The sequence below is a fragment of the Erigeron canadensis genome, chromosome 8 (genome assembly GCF_010389155.1).
Source record: "Erigeron canadensis isolate Cc75 chromosome 8, C_canadensis_v1, whole genome shotgun sequence".
NCBI lineage: Eukaryota > Viridiplantae > Streptophyta > Magnoliopsida > Asterales > Asteraceae > Erigeron > Erigeron canadensis.
The window spans coordinates 30,543,354-30,564,349 of record NC_057768.1 but is presented as its reverse complement, the minus strand read 5'-3'; the positions used below and the strand labels follow the sequence as shown (position 1 = coordinate 30,564,349).

Below are 20,996 nucleotides of genomic sequence, written 5' to 3'. Positions count from 1 at the left end.
TGGAAAAAAGTGAACTTTTTCCCCACTTTGGACATCAATAAATATATGGTCGAATGACATATATCGAGAACCGTTTAGTGGGTTTTGTAGCCTCTGGCCAAGGCTACGCAACAAACTAAGATTCGTCCAAATTGGGTTAAAGGTGAATGAGATGTCGAGTCTCAAAGGTGTGTGTAGTTTATAAGTTGTAAAGAAAGAGCACTTGTCCCACATTGGTGTGGGATGTAATCTTTCACTAGTTTATAAGTGAAAGACTCCAAACGATGTCAAGAGCTTGTGTTGTGTTTAACTCTGGCACCTACCCATGCGCAGAGGGGGTGTAGAATACGTATTTCTGGGTCAAAAGTCTATGCGTGTACTCGTCACCTGTAGACACGAGTGTAGCTTCAAAAATCCATGCCGGATTTTGTTGCAACCTGTAACAATTTTTGACCTGGTTTTGGAATCATCTATAATAGACTTTTGACATGGAAAACTTTTGCTTTCCAACCTAATTGAGTTATCATACATCATAAATATCAATCAACTTAATTGTTGTTAAATGAAACTGATTATGCATCAGTTTCAATTATGTGTATATAAACTCCATATCATTGACTTGTATAATACACACACTATAAAAAAATGTCATTTAGTGGCATAGACCTTTAATGGCATATTCTTTATATGCCACTAAATCATACCTTTTTGTGGCATTTTATATATGCCACTAATAGTTCAAAGGTAATAGTGACACTTTTATAGTTTATGCCACTAATAGTCAAATATTATAATGGCACTTTTTTGTTTATGCCACTAATATACATATCCATAATGGCACTTTTTTGTTTATGCCACTAGTATACATTTAGAAATTTCCCCACTAAAAGTTTTGGATAAAAAAAATTAGCGGTCTCCGTTCCCTCCATTCCCAAATCACCTCCCGCTACAATATTTTCCAAATTTTTTGATCCCCAAATTAACTCCTACCTGAAACCCCAAAATCACTTTGAAATCCTCTCAAAATACACTCACCTCAAAAACCTTTGAAATCCTTCAAATTTCTCAGCTTTAAACTCCATGAAAATCTTCAAACCCCCAAATCATTTCTAGGTTATTTTTATTTTTAATTGTTTACTCAATTATAATTTGAGATTCTAAAGATTTTACAATCCATTCTAATTATTCCGTAGATCTCGATCAGGTACCTATTTATTATCTACTTTTTCATATTGAATTTCATATTTAATTGTTTAAAATTTAGTTTTTCATGTAAAATTTCATACTCATTTTTTTCCACTCGTCCTTTTATATTTTAGTTAATACAATCTTATGTCTGCTGCTTGTATTTGTATACTTATTTTTTTAGCAATAACTTTTACAAATTGATAGTATTTGCCATGCTTATATTCAACGAAATATTGAAGAAAAATGAAGGTTGCTTGTGAATAGGAAATAAGACAAAATAAAAAGTAAAGTTTCTTAATCATCATGTTACTGTTATTTACATTTTAAACGTTTTTTAGATGTAAAATTTGCATTTATGTATATTTTTTTTTAATTCAATTTGGTATCTTGTATGCTACCTGCTGTCCTATATGTTATCTTTAGATTTAGACCTATCCATGTATCACTAGAAAGTTTGAACTACTTGTGTAAAGTACTAATGAATAATGAATAATGAGTTTAGTATGGACATGTAAAAAGTTGCAGAATGTATCACTAGATAAGATTTTGACATGTATCACTAGATAAGGATTTTGACATGTAAAAAGTTGCAGAATGTATTTACCCTTCTATGTATATTGGTCAGCCACTATGATGTGTTAATATATATAAGTATGGTATAAAAATGGGTATTGTTGTTATATTTACTGTTTTGTATTGTCATTTTAGCCTGTTATTTTGTATAAGATTCATGGATAGATCCTGGATGTATGTTGCACCAAGATCAAGTCATAGCTTTAGAGATGGAGTGAATTCTTTTTTGAATTTTGCATTCGAGAGATCAAGTGTTGATGGCAAAATACTTTGTCCATGTGCACGTTGCCTGAACATGTTTTATTTTAGAAGAGAGTGTGTCTGTGATCACTTGATATGTTCGGGATTCCATTCAGACTACTCAAAATGGGTATATCATGGGGAAGAAGCGTAACTACATCATCAAGTACAATGCATCATGAAGAAGCAGGGTTGTTTCACCATGACATGCGGGGGATGTTAAATGATCTTTTTCATCCCGAAATAGGTGGAAATAGAGTAGAGAATGATGGTACTAATCTGGATAACGGTCAAGATGCACAAAATAGTGGGCGTGCTGTAGAGGCAGATGGTAATAATAATGATAACGGTCAAGAGGCACAACATGGTGGAAGGGAATTTGATGATATAGTTAAAGAAGCTGAAGAACAAGTTTATCCAAATTCAAAATACAATAAGTTATCATGCGTGGTGCATTTGTTCCATTTAAAGTGTCTAAATGGATGGAGTAACAAATCTTTCTCTATGCTATTAGAGTTTTTAGCAGATTTGTTACCTGAAAAAAGTTTATTGCCTAAAACCTCACAAAAAGTAAAAAAAATGTTGGCAAACTTAGGACTAGGATACATAAAAATCGACTCATGTCCTAGCGGTTGCATGTTGTTTTGGGAGGAGAATGAGAAAGATGAAAGTTGCTCTAGTTGTGGGGCGTCTAGATGGAAGGTGTCTCAAGATAATTTTGAGTCTGAACCAAGTCCGCCAAAGAAGAAGGCAACAAATATTTTAAGATGGTTTCCTTTAAAGCCTAGACTTCAAAGGTTGTTTATGTCATCAAAGACAGCCAGCCTTATGAAGTGGCATCACGTGGATCGCGTGAAAGATGGGAAACTAAGACATCCTGCTGATACATTAGTTTGGAAAGATTTTGATCAAAAGTATCCTGAATTTGCAAGAGATCCTCGTAATGTCCGGTTAACTCTAGCAAGTGATGGATTCAACCCGTTCAGGACAATGAATGTGGTGCACAGTATTTGGCCTGTTTTTCTTATTCCGTACAACTTGCCTCCACGGTTGGTTATGAAACAACCTAACATCATTCTTTCATTGATTGTTCCTGGTCCTAAAGGTCCCGGAAACAAGATAGATGTGTACATGCAACCACTTTTAAGAGAATTAAAAGAGTTGTGGCTGGATGGAGTTGAGACTTATGATGCTTCCACAAAACAGAACTTTCAGTTAAAGGCGGCTCTTCTTTCAACAATATCTGACTTCCCGGGTTATGCTAGCTTATCTGGGTGGAGCACTAAAGGAGAACTTGCGTGTCCTTCATGTGGTTTCAATACCAACTCCGAGTGGCTAATTCATGGGAGAAAGTGGTGTTATATGTGTCATAGGAGATGGCTTTCAATCGACCATAATTGGCGAAGAGACACTAGATCCTTTATTGAAAAGGGGGAATCAAGAGAGACTCCTGTTCCTCCTTCTGGGGAAGAGGTTCTACAGCAAATGGGAGATGTTGAGTTTCTGGTAGACAATCCTCATGGCGGTCCATGGAAAAAGAAAAGTATATTTTTTATGCTGCCATATTGGGAGAATTTATTGTTGCGTCACAATCTTGATGTGATGCACATAGAAAAAAATGTTTGTGACAACATTGTAGGGACTTTATTAGGACAAGAAGGGAAGTCAAAAGACAACTATAAAGCAAGACTTGACTTGCAACGTTTGGGTATCAGAAAAGAATTACATCCAAAGAAACGACCTAGAAGTGGTGTTGTTTTTATACCAAAAGCATGTTACCAAATGACCCACATGAAGAAAACTGCTTTTTTAAAAACTTTGAAGTTAATTAAACCTCCTGATGAATTTTCATCAAATATCTCTCGGTGTGTGCAACTACAAGATCGTAAACTGATTGGATTGAAAAGCTATGATTGCCATATGCTAATGCAAGAGTATTTGCCCATTGCATTACGTGGAACCTTGCCGGTTCATGTAAGCTCAGTAATAACTGAGTTATGTGATTTCTTTAAGATTATATGCTACAAAGATTTATGTGAAGTTGATCTCCTATTTCTCGAGTCTAAGATTTCTCTCACTCTATGCAAGATGGAGAAAATCTTCCCTCCTTCTTTCTTTACTGTAATGGTTCATTTGGTCATCCACTTAGTTAGTGAGGTTAAACTCGGCGGTCCTCTTGCTTTTCGTTGGATGTACCCTATCGAAAGGTAAGAAATGTTTGTTTCAATTTTTCTTTTATCTCATACTTTTTAATCTGAAACTTATTATGTAACTGAAACCACACTAATTATTATATAACTGTAACCACATGTATCTTTTAACACTTAAGTCATACGTGCATAATAGAGCTCATCCTGAAGGTTCAATTGCTGAAGGATATTTAGGAAAAGAAAGTCTGACTTTTTGTTCTAGATATCTTACGGGGGTAGAAATTGTTTTTACTAGAGAAATAAGGAATGATGATGAAGGTCAGCAAAATGCGATTGAAGAATTAAACAATCTTTGCCCTGGTCGACCACTAGGACGAAAATCAGATGATGGGTTACCAGCTCGGAAAAGGAGAAGATTCACAAATTCTGACATCGATGAGAAATCACTAGCTCAAGCACATCGTTATGTTCTTTTTAATGTTGAGTCAATTACGCCTTTTCGAGAGTAAGAAAAACAATCTTACTGCTATTTGGATATATATATATATATAATATTTCTACCTTAAACCCTAAAGAATATGAAATATTTTTTGTAGGGAACATAAAAGGCTAGTGAAGGGACAAAACTCATCTCGTCGGACACCTGAGTATGAAATTGAGAAAATTCACTGCCAAACTTTTAGTGAATGGTTTCAGAAAAAAGGTAATGATGAATTTTCATTTGTATTACCATTGAAACTTTAGGTTCATACCTGAAAAATTATAATAATTGTGTAGGTTGCACGCATGGAAGAGCAAGAAGATGAAACACTCACTCACGAAATAAAGTGGCTAGCTCGCGGTCCAGTTAAAACCGTGCAACGCTACTCAGGTTATATTGTTAAGGGTTATCGGTTTCACACCAAAAAACGAGAGGAATCCTTAAAAACTCATAACAGTGGTGTGGTCGTATCACACACTCATATTCACTTTGCAAATTCATTTTTCAGAAGCAACATCCATCCTTGTGCTCCATTCTTCTTTTAGGCAAGTGATCAACGTCCGAAAGTATGCTGCTTTCAACCGGTGTACCCTGGGAACAGACAGTGAATCTGTTTAAGGGAATTGTGTCAAACACAAGCCCGACTCTTCTTTGTTCTATTTTATGTTTCTTTGTTTGCAGGAGATTTTGGTGTTAGCTGATCTTCTTCTATTTCTATTTCCATTTTGATTTTTTATATTCAACATATTGTAACATGTTCAAGGAATTACTTGTATTAGTACACTGTATTTCCAACAGTTACATGATAAAAGCCGTTAAGAAACATGTTAATATATATATATATACACACCATGATCATCCGGCGATGGCGACCATCTCCGGCAAGACTTACACATGTGTAAGTTAACTTTCCAGCGAGAATCAGGTTCGTTTTCGGGTGGATACGGTACGGGCCAGAGGCCCTTATCCGTTCTAAACTGACCGTCAAGGGATGCATATGAGAATCGTATGGATTTGATGGGCGGCGATCCAAGAGATGGTGACGGTTTGCTACGGTACGGGCGAAGCTTTTGCTGTCGGCGCCGGCGCCGTGGTTGAGGTGGTCGGAGATGATGGTGGCTGGTGGTGGTTGTCTCGTGAAGGAAAAAACCTAGAAATTTTAAACCTTGAAATGCTAAAAGAGTTGTACTTACACATGTGTAAGTCTCGCCGGAGATGGTCGTCGTCACCGGATGATCATGGTGGTGGTGGTCGGAGATGGAAAGAAGAAAGATGAAGAAGTGTGTAAGTTAACTTACAAATATACTATAAAAAGTACATGTACTACAAATAACTTTTCTCTATAAATATAATAAGAGGAAATGATACGCATGGCACGTCCGTAAAGATTTTTTTATTTTTGTTTTGACCCTAAAATTTATTAATTGTACACATTGAGTCCCGGTTTGTGAGTGATGCTTTCCCCAAATTTTTAAATTGCAAGTTATATGTAATGTGTCGACCCTAATATATATATATATATATATATATATATAGATAGATAAAATGAGAACTAAAAATACGTCAAGAAGGGCCGAACCAATCCTGACCATCAAATGAGTTAATCAACGGTACTAATTAGTTATGGTATTTAATTAATTAAAAAAGATTTAATATAACACATTATAATAAGAAAAGGGTAGTCTAGGGATAAATTAATTAAATATTATACTTGTAACCGTTTTTTCGCTTATTCGTCCTGTTATTTTCGTGAAAACAGATGCTACCTTGTATAGCATGAAACAATTTTTTGTTGACTTTCCACCTTTTTTAAGCATCAACTATACTTTTATTATTTCTTATATTCTGATTATTTTTTGTACGCAGCTAAAATTTGGCTCCAAATCCACATATAACTTTGCAAAATTAATTAATATTACCAAAAGGAAAAAAAAAAATATCAACTCACATTTTATATCTCAAATTTACTTAAAATGTATTAAAAAATTTTAATATATGTTTACATGGTTGTATATTATACTCTCATTCAAAGTCTTTATTTATCAACTTTGATCTTAAATATTTTTGTTGTTGTTACGTAATGGTTGATAAAAGTTATATGTGTTAATTGAGTTTTGGATATATTTTTATTTTGTATAAATTTCATCAAAAGTTATATAACACTAAAAAAAATATGTAAGGTCAAAATTAATAAATTAAGATTTTGAATATTCAAAATGTAACACTTCCAGTGGGACATAAATAGAATAAAAAAATGCACCATCAATGAACATGTTTATTAGTCTTCATGTGATGATTTTATTTTAATAATTTTTGTTATTAAAAAAATAATAATAACCACCTTATATTTGTTTACATATTATGCAACTAATGTCCATAAATAAATATATATGTTCACGTCTGTATGCAACTAATGTTTGTAAACATCCATTTTTGTTAACATGTGTAAGCAACTAATGTTCACTTGTATACGTCTAAAATTTAAAATGTTCATATAGACTTTTGTAATAAAAATGAGTTGTTCAAATGTACAACTTTATCATTAAAATTTTAAGTAGAAGTGTTTAAACGTGTACAAGTTTTGTCAATATTTACATATTTCGAATTTTTATATATTTTTATAATTTTGAGTGTACGTGAAAGTTGATATAATTCATCATATTCACATGTGTACATCTAATTTACACATGTATCTTATCATTAAGACATGTAATTTCATCATGTTCACATGTGTACATTTAATATTTATCTTCGGTATATAGAATGTACACATGTGGTTTTTTTATCCTCATCTAATCATTCATAATCTTGAATGAATAATTATTAATTGTGAACACATATAAACTAGTGCGATTTTATCATGTTCACATGTGACAACTTTAGTATGTATATTTGTAAAATGTACATATGTGTACATCTAATTTACACATATAAACATATTATTTTTTTTCTAAAAATTTATGTATACATGTGATTAATTATTTTTCTCATTTAGGTTCTCATTAAAAACCATTCAAAGTTTGTTTTTCTTAAATAAGAACCTAAATGAGAACCTAAATATAGAATGGCCGAGAGAAAAACAAGTATAGAATGGCCGAGAGTATAAAACCTAAATATATTAAAAACCATTCAAATAGATGCCTCGTCCATTATACCAAACAACACTTAAATATAAAATGGCCGAGAGAGGGGATTGGAAGTCGGTTCACCAACAAGTCAATAACAAGTATAAATGTGATATCATCATAATTCGAGGGGGCAGCCGCAGAAGCCAAAAGGCTTTTGCGTTTGTTTTGTTCGTGAGAAGCAGCAAGTTGACAGAGCCAAAAGGCTTCTAGCCTTGGGATTTCGTGAAGCACAGCCGCAATTTCCCTCATCTTTGGTTACTTTACTTTTCTTTTTATTAAATATTAGTTTATCATCCCAACAATGTTAGTGGTATTAGACTCATATTCGAATGATCATAAACTTAATATTTACGTTGATGTTGGTCATGATTTTTAGTATTCTAGTTATGGGCTATGTGTTTTATCCTCTACCGAGATGAAATGAGACATAATGTGACGGTTGTACTTTTTATTAATTCAAAGTTGAATTCAATTATTGTTGTGTCGAGATCTTAACGAATTGATTCTTTATTAATTAATATTTTGATATTGGTGATATATATGTTCATTGATAGTTGTACTAGTTGAATATTTTTGTGATTTCAATTGCTTGTCTTTAATCAATTGTCATTAGTTGATGGTTTGATAGTGAATATCATTTTGATAAAAGTAATCATTTTGTCAATGTGTTGATTGACGGTTGGTGGTACCACGTTCTCTTCACATAGATACAATCATTATTTTTTTTATAATAAAACAAACTTGTTGGATAAGGAAATTGTTTTAAGTATTGGTGGTACCGACTTTTACAAATGAACTGATTAATTAGGTGATTTAAATGATCTTACAAACGTTGGTGGTACCAGTTTGTGTCTTTATTTAGTCACGATTATCTTTTTCAACTGAATTGGATTTGAGCTTAATTATGTGCAACCCAAATTGTTGTCAAGTGGATTTGAGGTAGATGATTTTTAATTCTTCTGTTTAAAACAAAAACTCTCTTTCAGATTAATTCTTCAGAATTACTAACTTGCTCAATTTACTAACTGTTTTCAAAACCTCCATATTCTATAATTACATTAAACTCACATTTTTCTTGAATAAATAGTCCCTGTGTTCGATCCCGACTTACTATTTTTCTATACTATACACGAACGGGTCCATGACTCTCGATTTTTTATTATATTCTATTTTAACCCAAACATTAATAAAACTATTATTTTATAAATATAAAAGATCTTTCTCTTTATCTTTATATATACTAAATGACAATTGACTTAATCACTTACTAACAAATCACAACTCTAAATTCACAATATATTAAGCTTTCTAAAAATTAAACTAGTACAGTAGTACGTTAAACTAGTAGATAAAGTGAAGTTAAACATTCTTAAAATTAAGCATTCTTAAAACTTAAATTACTACATTAAACCGCCTGCAACAACGTCGCAGATTGTTGTAGAACCAAATTAGCACTACTTTCGAGCTCGATGACCGTTTAGAAGTCGCATTGGATGAACATAACAATTGGCGGCTTACATTGCGACTCAGTCGCCTAATGTGGTCGTCACCAAATAATGCCTCTATATCTGGATTCGAGGCACCTACTTGAGTTGCATGCCGCCTGCTTTCCCATTAAACTATGGTCATCCCAAAACCTCACCACATCTTTCAGATTCTCGTAACATTCCTCGTGTTGAAACTTTTTCTCTCCGGTCGATCTGTTGTCTATACAAATTATGAGCGGCGTCATACACATATTTCTTGTCGGCACCTCTTTGTCGACCTTGCTCCCTAAACCTTTTATTCCACTTCCCGTGCACTTGGCTTCTTGTGCGCTCCCCCTCTTTGGTTATCCCATTGCACATGCTCGATCAATATGTTATTCCAAAAACTCCCCATCAGTCATTAACATACCCATGACTGGATCTTGCAACAAGTGTACCCAACATTTCGTCAACATGAAACAATCCGCTTCTGTCCAGCCAAGTGCTTTTTGCAGGCGGCTTTGTTTTGCCTTTCTTTTCTTCCTCGTTGCACTGTCCCACTCGGGTACATTATCATTGATTTTCAATGGTGGATTTCTATGGGAGAATTCTTATTGTCGTTTTTCTTGAAGTTGGTCAAACTGTTGTTGACTCATCGCCATTTGTTGTTGAAATAAAGTGCAATGTTATTGTTGTTGAAGTTTTTGCGGACTTTGGTATGCACCCATAATCGTATTGGAACCTATGTTGTGATAAAAAAAAATTATGAATACGATTTAACACCACATTGCGGAACAAACATGAAACTCGAAGCGTTGAAACTCGATGTGTTGATCGTTTGGACTTTGATGCGGCCCAAAATAAACATCGTTGAAAATTTAACGGGCCACAGTCAATAAAAGGAAAGTGGAAAGATGAAATGCAATTGATAGAAAGTCAAAAGTTGACCAAATACAAGTATATGGAAAGCATAACTCGAGATTGGAAACTTAAGTGACTATTTTAAACTTTAAAAGTGAATTTTGTTAATTGAAAGAAATTTTTGAAAGGTTGATTCTAACTAAAGACAACATAAAATGCAAATAAGAAATAAAGAAATAAAACAAATAGATAAAATAACAATATCAATAACAAACAAATGTGTTTGCTTAGGCGAATTTTCTTCTTTTTGCAATGATAGTGGTTGAACAAGATATAATAATACGAAACGGATTAACAAATTAAGTCTTATGATTCTTGACTTCTCATGAGCGCGTAAGCCAAAATCTCCATTTACTATTTAGACGTTCCATTTTTAATAACAAGACTTTGATTTTAAACCTACTTGTATTAACAAAGTTAAGTATAGAGTTGCCTAGTATCCCCCAACTTCATTAATTAAACATTAAAAATGACTCATGTTGGTTCATTCACTTATAAGGTGATTGTGCTCTTTTTTATAACCAAACAAACCCCAATTAAAACATGCCCATACTTAATGGTGTTGTCTTCAATAGTATCATATTTTATTAGATGAAAATGTTAAGTTTGCTAATCATAGTTAAGTTTGGCATTCAATTTCAAGTTATTTATTCTCGCAATGGTCAAATGCATAAAAAATTACCATCAATAAGTGAACTCCCCGATCAATGATTACATTTTCAAAGCGAAATCCACCCGCAATACAATGCTTTACATTTGACTAATAAAACTTTGACTTTAGAAGTCAAGGTTGTACCCTCCTCGCGTGTGGTGAGGAAGAATCGTTTCGGGGAGTGCTGGAGGACACTCTTTGTAGCGTGTTAGCATCCTCAATTTAATCTATTCATTACCCACTATTTAACCATCACAGAAAGAGTTTAAATCATATGCCTAAATAAACACTACCCACTAATCATAATCATAACGTCTACTCTTTCTGTCCCATTTAAATGTTCTGTTTTGGCTATCAAAATATTTTCCTTTAACTTTGATCGTAAATATTTTTGTTTGTGTCATATAACACTTAATATAAAGTATATCAATAGATTAGGGTTTGTATTTTTCGTTGATATAAGTTTCAACTACTATATAGTAAAAACAAAGTTATTTATGGTCAAAATTAAACAAAAAATACTTAAAAAGTGAAAATAAGATAATTAAAATTGAACGTAATGAGTAATTAAATAGGAGTACTCATGCATAGACATTGTCAATTAATGATTAACAAAAAGTATGAATAAATAAAAAGACTAAGTGATTACAACTCAATCTATAACAATAAAAATAAAATGGTGATGGAATCTTCTTCTTCTTCACCATAGCTCCGAGCCCCAACTAAATCTCCAACCATAAAGTGTAAATTTTCAACGATGTTTAAATTGGTGAAAGGGTTTTTGATGAAGATATTGATCAATGGATGATAGATTTTTTATTGTAAGAAAAAAAGGGTTTTTGTTCTAGTGATTATATTGTGAAAAATTAAACTATGAAGTTATGTCTGCGTTCTGTTCTCTGTTGCTGGCTGCTGCTGTTGCGTTGCTGTTTCTCCAGAATAAGCAGCTCTAAAATAAAATGCGAGGGTTCTTGAGCTCTAAAATAAAATGCGAGGGTCCTTGGAGACATGTCTTGTTCCCCGGCCAAAAGAAACACAACAATAAGTGGCTGGTCAAAAATCAACGACAACTAAATGAAAATGTAAAGGGAAGTGTGAATGCCTTAGAGGCTCCCCAATGGACACCACAAATCCACCTAAGACTAGTCCCTGTCAGCACCACATCAGCAAAAAACACTTCAAGGACTAATCCCCCCAAAATGCATCCAATGGACTCATCCACCAAAGACTAGTCTTGGACCCACCAATTATTTAATTCTACCAATTTATCCAAACTTTACACTTTTAACCCTCTAAACTATGAATAAAATACATTTTTAGTCCATTAACACAAATTATTAACAAAACACACAAGTTCATTAGAAATAAAAATAAAAATACATTTAAAACATAAAAAAAACAAATTACAATAAAATAAAGCACACAACCTAAAAATGAAAAAAAAAAAAAAAAAAACAACAACATTTTTATTTTTTTAAATTAAACCTAAACTAATTGGGACCGAAAAGGAAGTCCTTGTACTCCGCCATGAGTTTCTTCTTGGCTTCCTTAATGTAATTCTTCTCCTCATCATCACATTTTGTTTTGTCCATGAAAGAAAGAGCAGTATACATGGTGCGCTTCCTTTCTTCCTCACGAATGACAGCCAAAGACATTTGTTGTTCATCCAACACCGCCTCCTTTTTACACCCAAGTCGGTCGAGTCGGGCGGCTAGGTCGGAAGCTGAAGAACGAGCAGACCCCGCATCGGAAGAAGCAGATGTTCGTGATGCCTTTGACTTTGTAGGGTATAAGTATCCTGACCGAAAAATTCATTATCACCAAGGTCCACCGGCGCGAATTGGGTCCCCTCCTCATCTTTACTATCAACAACATTAAGAACGTTTTTCCTTTTATGCAAGCTTCGGCCCAGAACATCATGACCGGATGGAGCGAAGAACTTTGGCTTATCTTTCACAAGCAACCAACACTCGTACATGGTAAACTAAGTTTTGGATTGAGTAAAGTACTCTGAACGCGCTTCCTCCATTAATTGGGCATCGTTCTCACCACTGCACCAATGAATATCATAACCTTTCCAGATTGCGTTGAACTTTGACACATTTGTTTTGATCTTTCTCCACTTGCCACTTATCTGATTGTGGTTTCTTGGGTTGTTGTGGAATCTTGCATTGTACTTATCTATGATTTTCCCCCAAAAAGAATCAACAGATTGGTCTTTGCCGACGTATGGATCTTTTGTAGTATCGATCCAACACTCAGTGAGAACTTTCATCTCAATCTCGGTCCAATTTGATGAGTTTGCAGCAGGTTCTTTTGGTTGTTTGCTTTTCTTGGTGCGTTTGGACATGCTTTTGACCCGACCCTTTTTTGGTTGTACTTCAGGAATGGATTGGGGGGTGGGAACAGATTCCGGCGTGGGAGCAGATTTGTGTGTGGGGGTGGGGTTACATGGTGGTGTGGGAAACGAGTGTTGATCGGGTTGTTGAAATTGTGCAGCTGACGACGACCCCCCATGGTAGAAATTAGGGGGTTGTGTAGCGGCAAGTGAAGCATAATAAGCTGTCATGAATTGAGCATAACGGGGGTCATTTGGTGGTAGGACGAAGGGTGTTTGTGGTGGATGGTTAGAGTACGATTGATTTAAATCGTTCACGGCGTTGTTCCCCGTTGTTCCAGAAGTCGTTTTCTTTTTGGTTGTTGAAGTTCGACATGATTTTATGCTTAAAATGGTTTTGTATGAGTGAATATATCTGAATAATGCAAGTGTGGTGTGTTCTAGTGCTTATGGAAATGTATATATAGGCTTTTTCAAAAACTAGCCGTTAAAGGACTAAAAGTGTAAAGTTTTTGAACTGCAAGTGGTCAAACAAGCCGTTACAGGGACCTGTTTTGCCAACTTTTAAAAGTTGAAAAGTTTTGTCTTCTTCCTTGAAAACTATCCGTTGCATTCAAAAAAAAATATTACAAACAAACATTCGTCCCTGGAAGAACGAACGCACCAGACGAGCCTATCGAACGAGCAAGGGACGAGTCTCACCCAACGGTGTGGACTCGTCCGAGGTAGTCAAACGAACAGAGGGACGAACCCATTGGGGAGCCTCTTATGTGGGGCAGGAATAGATTGACTAATGATATCAATGAATTGGATTTCGAAGTTATAGTAAAACGAGGTAAAGTCATATAATCGATTGAAATTGCAAGCTTATTATTGTATAGTATTATTATTATTATCGTTATTTAAACGATGGAGGTAAAGAACTTATAGTTTTTTTTGACATTGCTTGAAGCAAGATACAATTTCATAACATCAGTTATGCATAAAAGAATGAATTGTTCTTTCGATATTCACTAAAGTAAATCATAACGTACTACCGTTATGCATAAGAAACTTAAGGTTTCCTTTCATTAATTTTTAAGATTGCTTGAAGCAATTCATGATTTCATAACATTATTTATGCAATAAAAGAACTAATTGGTTTTTCGTTATTCACGACAATGAATCATAACTACGGTTATGCATAAGAAACTTCAAAGTTTCCTCACTAATTGATTTGTTCGTTATTCACTAAGGTGAATCATAACTACGGTTATGCATAAGAAACTTAAAAGTTTCATCTTTTTGGATTGAATCAAAAATAACATGATCAAAGTTATGTTAAAAGATCATGTAGTTCTTTGCTACTCTTTGAATTTATTCAAAGCATAAATAATTGTAGCTCATAAAAGTAAATAACAACGGTTATTTACAATGACAATTGAATTCAATATGAAGCTAATAAACTAAGGTTTATTATGCAAGAGCTACAAGTAACTACATATTCTCGTATATTGTAGTTACAATGAAAAATATTGCAAAGGTGGAAATAATTGATATATGGAATTCATCAATCTCCAAATAATCTTGGAGTCACAAATTAAAGTTGGATAAGACCACTTTGCAAGAGCATGAAAAATCAATGATTTTTCTCCAACATCACTTCCATGAGGATTTTAAAAGCAAATACATAACGATGAAAGACCATGTCAACGCTTGAATATTTAACAGTGAAATACCCGTTGCAATTATGAGAAATCTCAATGGTTAGTTGACAATTATTACAAATCAAAAGCTTTTAATGATTCTTTATAGAGAATCATAACTACATGCTATGTCAAATGGACTAAAATTATTTTTGATTTTGTTGGATCAAAAATTGTATGATTTGCTAATAACATCAGTTTATTACGCAACATGGTTATCGAATACCATGCAATTATGTCAAATATTTGAAAGAAATATCATAACTAGAGTTATGTTTATTTGACATGAAGTTGTTTCAAAATTCTCCGTAGAGAATGATATGGATATGCCATTGATTACTACTACTTGTAGTTCATATATAATAAAGAACAAAAGGTTCTTGTGTGATTCTTTGAACACATTCAAAGAATAAATAACCATAGGTTATCGATTTTTTTTTACATTATTTGTCATTTCAATAAACTACGTCATGTAGTTCGAAAATTCTTAATGATTCTTCGTTGGGAATCATTACAATAAATTATTGTACAACAATATACAACTTTTGATTTTGTTGGATCAAAAGTTTGGTTTGATTATGAATATCCACGTGATTATGTTAAAAAAAAAAATTGACATAAAATACTATGATGAATTGGCATATGAAAACTTCAAGTTTGAAAAACTTCAATTTTCTTAAAGAAAAGGATCACCAAATTGGTGTGATATAATCACGAAGATCAATAATAAGAGCTCAATATGAGAGCACATCAAAATTTGTGACAACGGTCACTTTAGTTAGTTGCACATGAAGTTTCAAAATTATAAAATTTAAGAGAGTGCAATATCACATAGATGCTTATATGAAAGCAATTTGATAAACTTTTAAATACATCTAGTGGTGTTGTATTCATTCATTAAAGTGAATGTAATTACATGCGATCAGAATGTTCAATATGTGTCATGGTCATGGACATTCAAATATCAAGGTGTTTCTTTTAAGAACACGAGATGACACTAGCAATGATCGATTTCTACGAGTTGTCACATTGAGTGACCAAATTATTAGTGACTAAAGAAAAGCGACTATTTACATTATGTCGTTATTTCACTTCAAAGACATTTATATATGTATTCAAGATTGTCATATTATTGACATATTGTTGGTTCCCAAAGAGCTACTTCGATAGCTAATAGAATTTGATCAAAAAGGAACAACATATTAGAGTAAATGATACACTTTGGTATCATCGTTGTATATGAACTATACAATGCAAAAATGCACTTGAAGCACATATGGTCATAACTAAAAGTTTATGAACCATGATTTTGTTATTATTGTTTGGCATGACCGGTTAGACCATCCCGAGTCATTATGATGCAAAAGAGAATCCGTAGATCTTCAAAGTAATGAGTTCATAAGCTCTCAGAAAATATCAAATATTCACCAATTGCTAGCCAAGTGGGGAAGAATTCCCTATATCTAAAGATGATACAAGAGAATTTATGTGGCCTATATATCTAATATACCATTTAGTTATTCAAAAGCGATGCATCATTTAAATGGTCAAATATCATGAATAACGCAACATGAAGTTTGCATCAAATGGCTTAGCTAATAAGATTGCGAGTATTCGTAAATGGTGGTGAATTTTAAAGCGTTTATTATCGTCTATTGCAATATAAATGATTATGAGAGCAAAACTCTGAATTATATGTTTAGGCAAAGTCCTTATACAATATGATATTGCATCATGCCAACAAAATAAAAAAGTTCGTCCCCGTTATCTAGGATATAGTATACATTCTATGACAATGCAAAAATATGTATTTCAAAAGAGAAATCTATTCAGGGGGAGAGATCAAACAATTTATAATGATTATTGTGTGAGTTTACTAACATGAACATAAGGTTCATATGGTGATTGATTCATTTGAGTTTGACAATTGACTTACACGCTCACTAAATCAAATAAAGCAATATACAATGTTTTCAATGCTTCAAATTGGTCGTATCTCAAAATGATGGCTTATATGAGTCTATGGCACGCACAAAAGGATATCGATTCCAAATAAAAAGCCTTGAAAATAGAAAGAAGCAATAAATGTGATGGTCATATCGAGGTAAAATGACCCAAACATGTGTCTTAGAGAGACAATAGACATGATGGTTCATGAGGAACCGATGATATTTGAATAGTGAAGAGATCTCTTACAAACATATATCATGTCAACTATTGCATTGAATCGATGGAATCGAAATAAGATTAATGTCGACAACGATTGTATGTGCTATATGAAGCTAAATACTATGCGTGCTAAATTTTGAGAGCATATATGCTATGAGGTGCAAAACTTGAGATACGTTGGCTAAAAATAGCAAAACGAGTAATGCTACCAAATTTTTTTAAAGCCTCTTATCGTGCTGATAACGTATTATAATATGGAGAGAAGAGAAAAAGAATTGAGAGAGGAGAAAGAGGTAATTCTATTATTGAGGGATTACAATATGCCTTATATTTATAGGCAACATATAGAACATTCTAGAGATTTACAAGGCCTATAATATGGAAGGTGAATATCCACCATAATATAATATCATAATACCTAACAAATTGATTTGGAGAAATAATATCTAAAAAGATTTTAAGGGCATAAAACTTTTAGAAGGTTTATTTAATTAGAAACATAGAAAAATGATATAACAAAGATAATAGATGATTAATACTTTAATTAAAAGTTGAGTTTCATCTAAAAGTTCAAACTTTTTAATTTTAGAATAAAAGTTTATATTTTATAGAGATATATAACACAATGAATATATATTATTAAATTTAAATATTAATGAAAATTATAATATTAACATTAAACTTAAACTAATTAAAAATTATAACAATCTAATAAATAAGCTAAAGTCTTACTTGTCATTTAATAAAATGTCACATATGCTTTCTCATATACTGACTAACAATATCTATCAATATAAAAAATAAATTACTTTAAAAAATCAAAAAATAGTTGTTTGTACAAAATATGAAAACATGAGCTTTTCAAAATTACTTTTTTTTATCGGAAAGTTTTTCAAAATTATCTAAAGTCAATTCAAAAACCAATTTAAAATTTAGTAGTTGACTATCATGAATCTAAAAAACCATTTAAAAAATATGCAATTAATCTAAATCCATCAAACCAAAAATAATAAATAACAAAACAAATTTAAAAGAATAAAATAAAACAAATTTAAAAGAATAAACCCTTTTGTAGTAGAACAAGAAACCATTATCAAACTATAATTGATAAAAAAAAAAACTAAATTAAAAGAGATGAAAAATAACAATTCCAATAACAATAACATAACAATTTAATATCAAATGATAAACAAACACGAACAAAATCCTAAAATATAAATTAAAATGATATAAAAAAAACCGTATGTTTTTTCTATTGAGAAATATACTTAACTTGATTTGTTTATTAAAGATTGAACAGAAAAGAATAATATGAATGAGAATGATTAAAAAAAATTTAGATTGTATATATAATAATTTACTGGGAGACAACAACAACAAGACCCAATCCCTGGGCGGGGTATGGGGGAGGTAGGCTGTAGATAGTCTTACCTCAACCCAAAGGTAGAGAGACTGCTTCCAATAGGGACCTCCGGCCACAAAGCAATGAAAATCGAAGAGTGAAGAAAGTTTAGTTACCGTACCTGTCATCCGAAAATAGCATACGAAACACCTGGCAACATTAAGAGTATGGAAAAGTAGCAAACAAGCTACCTAGATAATTTAAGCTAGGGTTCAACACCACGGATACGATATCAACCATATTGGACGTAGACAAAATTAAAAGTGCTTAAGCCTACATACATGTAAAAGGAATTAACTAAGGATTTCTAGTGCATGAAGGATACAAGGAAAATAACGGTGGTAAGCGACCTATGAAATAAACTAACTATGGGTCTATGGCTACTGCCTAGCTAAACTAATCATAGTCCTCTCACACGCTCCCAATCCTCTAAACTAATCATAGTCCTCTAAATATCTCTCATCAGTCATGTGCTCCAACAGACAAAGCAGTTTTGGGGCAGCCTAGAGTAACCTTCCCCCTCGATTTTGGCCTACCTCCACTCAGGCCAAAACCACTACGGAGGTTACAAAGAACCGAAGTCTAAGTAAAAAAGTCTACAAAACACAATCCCATATGCCTTACACTCTTTGTCCACTTCAACCTCCAGAAAACTCCTTTGGGGCCTTCGGTATTCCGTCCTTCCACCTCCGTCTGACTACCTGCTTCTTTTCTCAGGTTCAAGCCCTCTATGGCATCGAGTCACCTGAGTTAGGCCCACTTCTCCTGGTAAGGCAATATATGAAAAAAATACGGTCGTTTTAGTAACACAGGTTTCTACCATACCCTAATCCTCTACTTTAATCCTAGTTCTCTAGGTCATTCTATCCGCCGTCATGTCCTCTGACAAGCCAAGCTCTTTTAGGTCCTTCGCTATTCGATCTTCCCACCTCATCTTAGGCCTTTCCCTTCTATGTATGCCATCACGTGAATAGATTCCGCTCTTCTTAGTGGTGTTGTTTGGTCTCTTCTCCTGACATGACCAAACCATCTCAAGCGTCCTTCCCTTAGCCTGTTAATGATGGTCCCTACTTACAGTTTGACTCTAAATACTCCCATGGGGATCCTGTTTGATAGTGTCTTCCCGCATGTCCACCTTAGCATCCTCATTTCAGCCACCTCCATCCGGGACTCTTGAGCTTTTGTCATCGGCTAACATTCCGACCCATTTAACGTAGCCGGTCTAATAACGACTATGTAGAACTTGCCTTTTAGTTTTAGTGGGACCCTCTTTTTGCATATGACTCCAATCGCTGCTCTCTACTTCATCCATCCAGTTTGGATCCGATGTTTCATGTCTAAATCTATCACCCCTCCCCCCCCCCCCCCGATTTGTGAATCACCGATCCCAAGTATCTAAAAGACTCTTTTGGACACAGAATCCGATCTCCAATGCAAATATTTTCATCCCCATTTTGTCTTATCTCGGGCTTATCAAAGTCACATCTTAGGTATTCTGTCTTTTTTCGGGTCACGCACAAACCATTGTCTTCAAGAGCTCCTCTCCATTTCTTTAACCTACTGTTTAACTCCTCCGTGGATCTCGAAATAAGTGGGATGTCATCAGCAAAAATCATGCACCAAGGTAGTTCCTCCTGTAGGCCGCTCGATAACTCGTCTAAGATCAAAGTAAAAAGGTATGGGCTAAGAGCCAAACCCTGGTGTAGACCCCTTTCAACCGAGAAAAGCTCTATATTCCCCACAGGGGTTCGGACACCAGTCTTAGCCCTATATTCTCCCAGTAACTCCTTTCGCTTGTAGCGTCCTCCAAATGAGCTCCCGTGGAACACTATCGTATGCCTTTTCAAATCCAGGAAGGAACAATGTAGTGCTTTTTGTCTCTCCCTATACTTCTCCATAAGGCTTCTAGTGATGTGAATAACCTCCATCGTCGAACTCCCTGGCATAAAACCGAATTGGTTTTCTGCCACTTTCGTAAAGCTCCTAAGCCTCATTTCGATCACTCTCTCCCATAGCTTCATGGTATGACTTAGGAGTTTTATGCCCTAATAGTTGCTACAACTCTGCACGTCCCCCTTGTTCATATAGATAAGTATAACCTCACTAAGTCTCCATTCTTCTGGCATTTTTGCACTTGTCCAAATCTTGTTGAAAAGGCTTGTTAACAAGCCTATACCTTCGTCCCCCAGGCATCTCCATGCCTCAATAGGAATTTGATCCGGACCTACTGCTTTGTTTCTCCCCATCTTCTTTAGGGCGATCCTTACTTCATCTTGGTTGATCCTCATAGCATCATCGTCGTCGTAGCGTGCGTGTGTATCTGAGTGTGTATCGTGGTCAACTCCTTCACTTCGCCCTGACCCTCTCCCATTAAACAGATTGACGAAGTACTCTTCCCATCTTTTTCTAATATCTCCCTCCTTCACAATGCTCCGTCCGCTTTCATCCTTGATATAGATGACGTCTCCTAAATCCCTACGTCTTCTCTCCCTTGCTTTAGCGACTGAAAATAATTTACTGGGAGAGTTTTAATGATATTATATAGGGTTAAGTCACTGGATGAACAATGTACTTTCCTCCATTTACATGGTTGCCCATTGAACTGGATTATTGATGCGTATCAC

The 20,996-nt window shown here is 34.1% G+C and overlaps 1 protein-coding gene across 1 annotated transcript; it reads left to right on the top strand.

Moving 5' to 3' along the window:
- The first annotated feature begins 2,106 nt into the window (after positions 1-2,106).
- Positions 2,107-4,639, top strand: LOC122610612. Its single transcript, XM_043783584.1, has 2 exons — positions 2,107-4,187; positions 4,327-4,639. Exons 1-2 carry the CDS (start codon positions 2,107-2,109, stop codon positions 4,637-4,639), a joined length of 2,394 nt encoding a protein of 797 aa, XP_043639519.1.
- Positions 4,640-20,996: the final 16,357 nt, after the last annotated feature.

Excerpts from the sequence above, each read along its gene's own strand:
- LOC122610612 (XM_043783584.1), top strand. The coding sequence starts at position 2,107 with ATGGGTATATCATGGGGAAGAAGCGTAACTACATCATCAAGTACAATG. Across the intron at positions 4,188-4,326 it reads TGGATGTACCCTATCGAAAG|AGCTCATCCTGAAGGTTCAA; the intron begins GTAAGAAATGTT and ends CGTGCATAATAG.